This window comes from Priapulus caudatus, unplaced genomic scaffold (genome assembly GCF_000485595.1).
Source record: "Priapulus caudatus unplaced genomic scaffold, Priapulus_caudatus-5.0.1 Scaffold496, whole genome shotgun sequence".
In the NCBI taxonomy this organism is placed as follows: domain Eukaryota; kingdom Metazoa; phylum Priapulida; class Priapulimorpha; order Priapulimorphida; family Priapulidae; genus Priapulus; species Priapulus caudatus.
In genome coordinates this window covers 89875-92609 of record NW_014577557.1, presented here as the reverse complement: position 1 = coordinate 92609, position 2735 = coordinate 89875, and the positions used below count along the sequence as shown (strand labels likewise).

Below are 2735 nucleotides of genomic sequence, written 5' to 3'. Positions count from 1 at the left end.
GTCATTGTTTGTGTTTGTGTGTGTGGGGGCGTCATTGTTTGTGTTTGTGTGTGTGGGGGCGTCATTGTTTGTGTTTGTGTGTGTGGGGGCGTCACTGTGTTTATTTGTGTGTGTGGGGTCATTGTTTATTTGCGTGTGTGGGTGCGCTATTGTTTGTGTTTGTGTGCGGGGGCGTCATTGTTTATCTGTATGTGGGGGGTCGTCATTGGTTGTGTTTGTACGTAAACAATGACGCCCCCACACACACAAACACAAACAATGACGCCCCCACACACACAAACACAAACAATGACGCCCCCACACACACAAACACAAACAATGACGCCCCCAAATGAACAATGACACCATCCCCCAAACACGCACACACACAAACATGTGTGGGGGCATTGTTGGTTTGTTTTTGTGTTTGTATGTGTGTGCGCGCGCGTGCGCGCGCGCGTGTGTGTGGGCGTGTGTGTGTGTGTGTGCACGCGCGCGCGTGTGAGCGCATGTGTGTGTGTGTGGGCGTGTGTGTTAGGGGGTTCATCGTGTGGGGGTATGGGAGGAATTGGGTTATCGCAAGTCATCATGGGCCATTAGGGGATAATTAGGGGTCATTGAGAGGTCATCATGAGTCATCTGACATTACATCTTACACGATCCATCGCCCTGGGACGTCGTCAAATCAACGAAGGTGAATGTCGTCATGACAGGTCAATGAGGGTCAATGGGGGTCATTGGAGGGTTAATGATGGGGTCAATGAGGGCAATGGGGGTCATCACATGTCACCGGGAAGACCGTTCTCCCTGTATCCCCGACGGGATGGCAGCTTCGAGGAAGGAATCGCTCGTGGGGATTGATGAATGATGATGTAGCCTTTACATATAGGGCGGAGTACGGGCAAACGTCACTGCGGCACCACTAGCAGTATATTGTTACTGATTGCCAGCATATATCCTCCATCTATCAGCAGGGTAGTACTCGGGCTAAGGGGTGGGGGAATGGGGTGGGGTGGTGAAGCGCATCCCTATTGAAATCCCTATTGAATCCCTTGTAAAATCCGGCTAGCATTCAAAGTTGCAAGAAAATGAGAGATGCATGACATAAAAATATCACCCAGGGGGCTGTAGCGTCGGTGACTCATTCCCCACTCACACTTTTCACATAAAAGTTACGTACTGTGCTGATAAATGTTGTATATACCAACGGGAATACATCGCATATATATATGTATATATATATATGTATATATATATATATATATATATATATAATGAATCACGCAATGAAAGCGTACCCTATAGAAAAATTTAATGGATGAAGAAATTTTATACATAAAACATTGATTAAGGAAAAGGCAGATGAATGCTGATATTGATTACTTCGTTTCACTCTTGTGCACGCTGACAAACTAATCAATATGAACGGTATCCTAATGCGATAAAACTGCGGATACTGCTGTGTTTCGTTAACCATTTCGTTTACGTGTTAAAACATGCATGTTCAACTAAACCCAAGAAGCGATTGTAAAAAGCGGTCCTGATATTTTAAAAGGATCTTAAACGTGTATTAAGTCTATTGCCTACGTCGCGCATACTGTACACATACGCAAGCATCAAATTTGAAATAAAATGTTAGACATTTTAGCCAGTACATTACCGAAATTTTGAGATAGCGGTGAGGGTGTCTCTATCATACATAACGACAAAAACAAGAACAATAACAAGAACAAGAACGATAACAATCAAAATGACGATGATTAAAACGACACCGACAACGACAACAATGGCAGTAACAATAACAACAATAATAGGACCAACAACAATAACAACAACACCACCACCACCACCACAATCAACAACAACAACAACAACAGTGACAACAACAACAAAGAGAACAACGACAACAACAGTGACAACAAGAACAATAAGAACAACAATAGGAATAACAACACCCCCACCGACCAACACAAACAATAATAACCTGTAACACCCACCCCACCCCACCCCCACCCCCCGCCAACACAAACAATAATAACCTGTAACACCCCACCCCCACCCCCACCCCCGCCGTCACGCAATCATGGCACTACTTACTTTTGTTGATGGGCGCCAGCTGACGCACGGGCTTGCCGCACGTCTCCGACCCACTGCCGGACTCCTCGTTACTCTGCTGTCGCACGAGTCGCTTCAGACGCGTACAGCTCGGCGACTTCGGCGGCGACGTCGCCGCCGCCGCGGCAGCGGTGGCGCCACGCGTGCCCTTCAGGCCCGCCTCCTCGTCCTTGTGCCGCAGCAGCGCCTCTTTCGGCGAGCCGGTGGCGCCGCAGACGGGCGATGCGGTGGAATGTCGCGACATGTCGGTCGGGTCGAGAATGTAGAGGTCTTCGCTGGCGATGTCCGTGACGTAGTGACGCGACTCCTGCGCGCGGTCGATGTGGAACAGCTTCTCGCCGGCGATCGCTGTGACGCGAGCGGCAAGAATAGAAAACACACGCACAACATGGCTGTAGTTAGAGTCTCTCTGACATATACATATCGCTGTAGTTATAGTCTCTCTCACATAAACATAAACATGAGTGCAGTTATAGTCTCTCTATCTCTCTCTCACACACACACACACACACACACACACACACACACACACACACACACACACCACCACAACACACACACACACACACACACACACACACACACACACACACCACACACACCACACACACACACACACACACACACACACACACACACAC

General features: G+C 48.0%; 1 protein-coding gene across 1 annotated transcript in view; it reads right to left on the bottom strand.

Moving 5' to 3' along the window:
* LOC106811016 (diacylglycerol kinase iota-like) overlaps window positions 1-2735 on the bottom strand; it is a 75179-nt gene that overhangs the window by 6525 nt on the left and 65919 nt on the right. The window contains exon 16 of the mRNA XM_014814532.1: window positions 2077-2442. Within this exon, the coding sequence (XP_014670018.1) occupies window positions 2077-2442 (366 nt within the window). The remainder of the gene's footprint in view (window positions 1-2076; window positions 2443-2735) is intronic.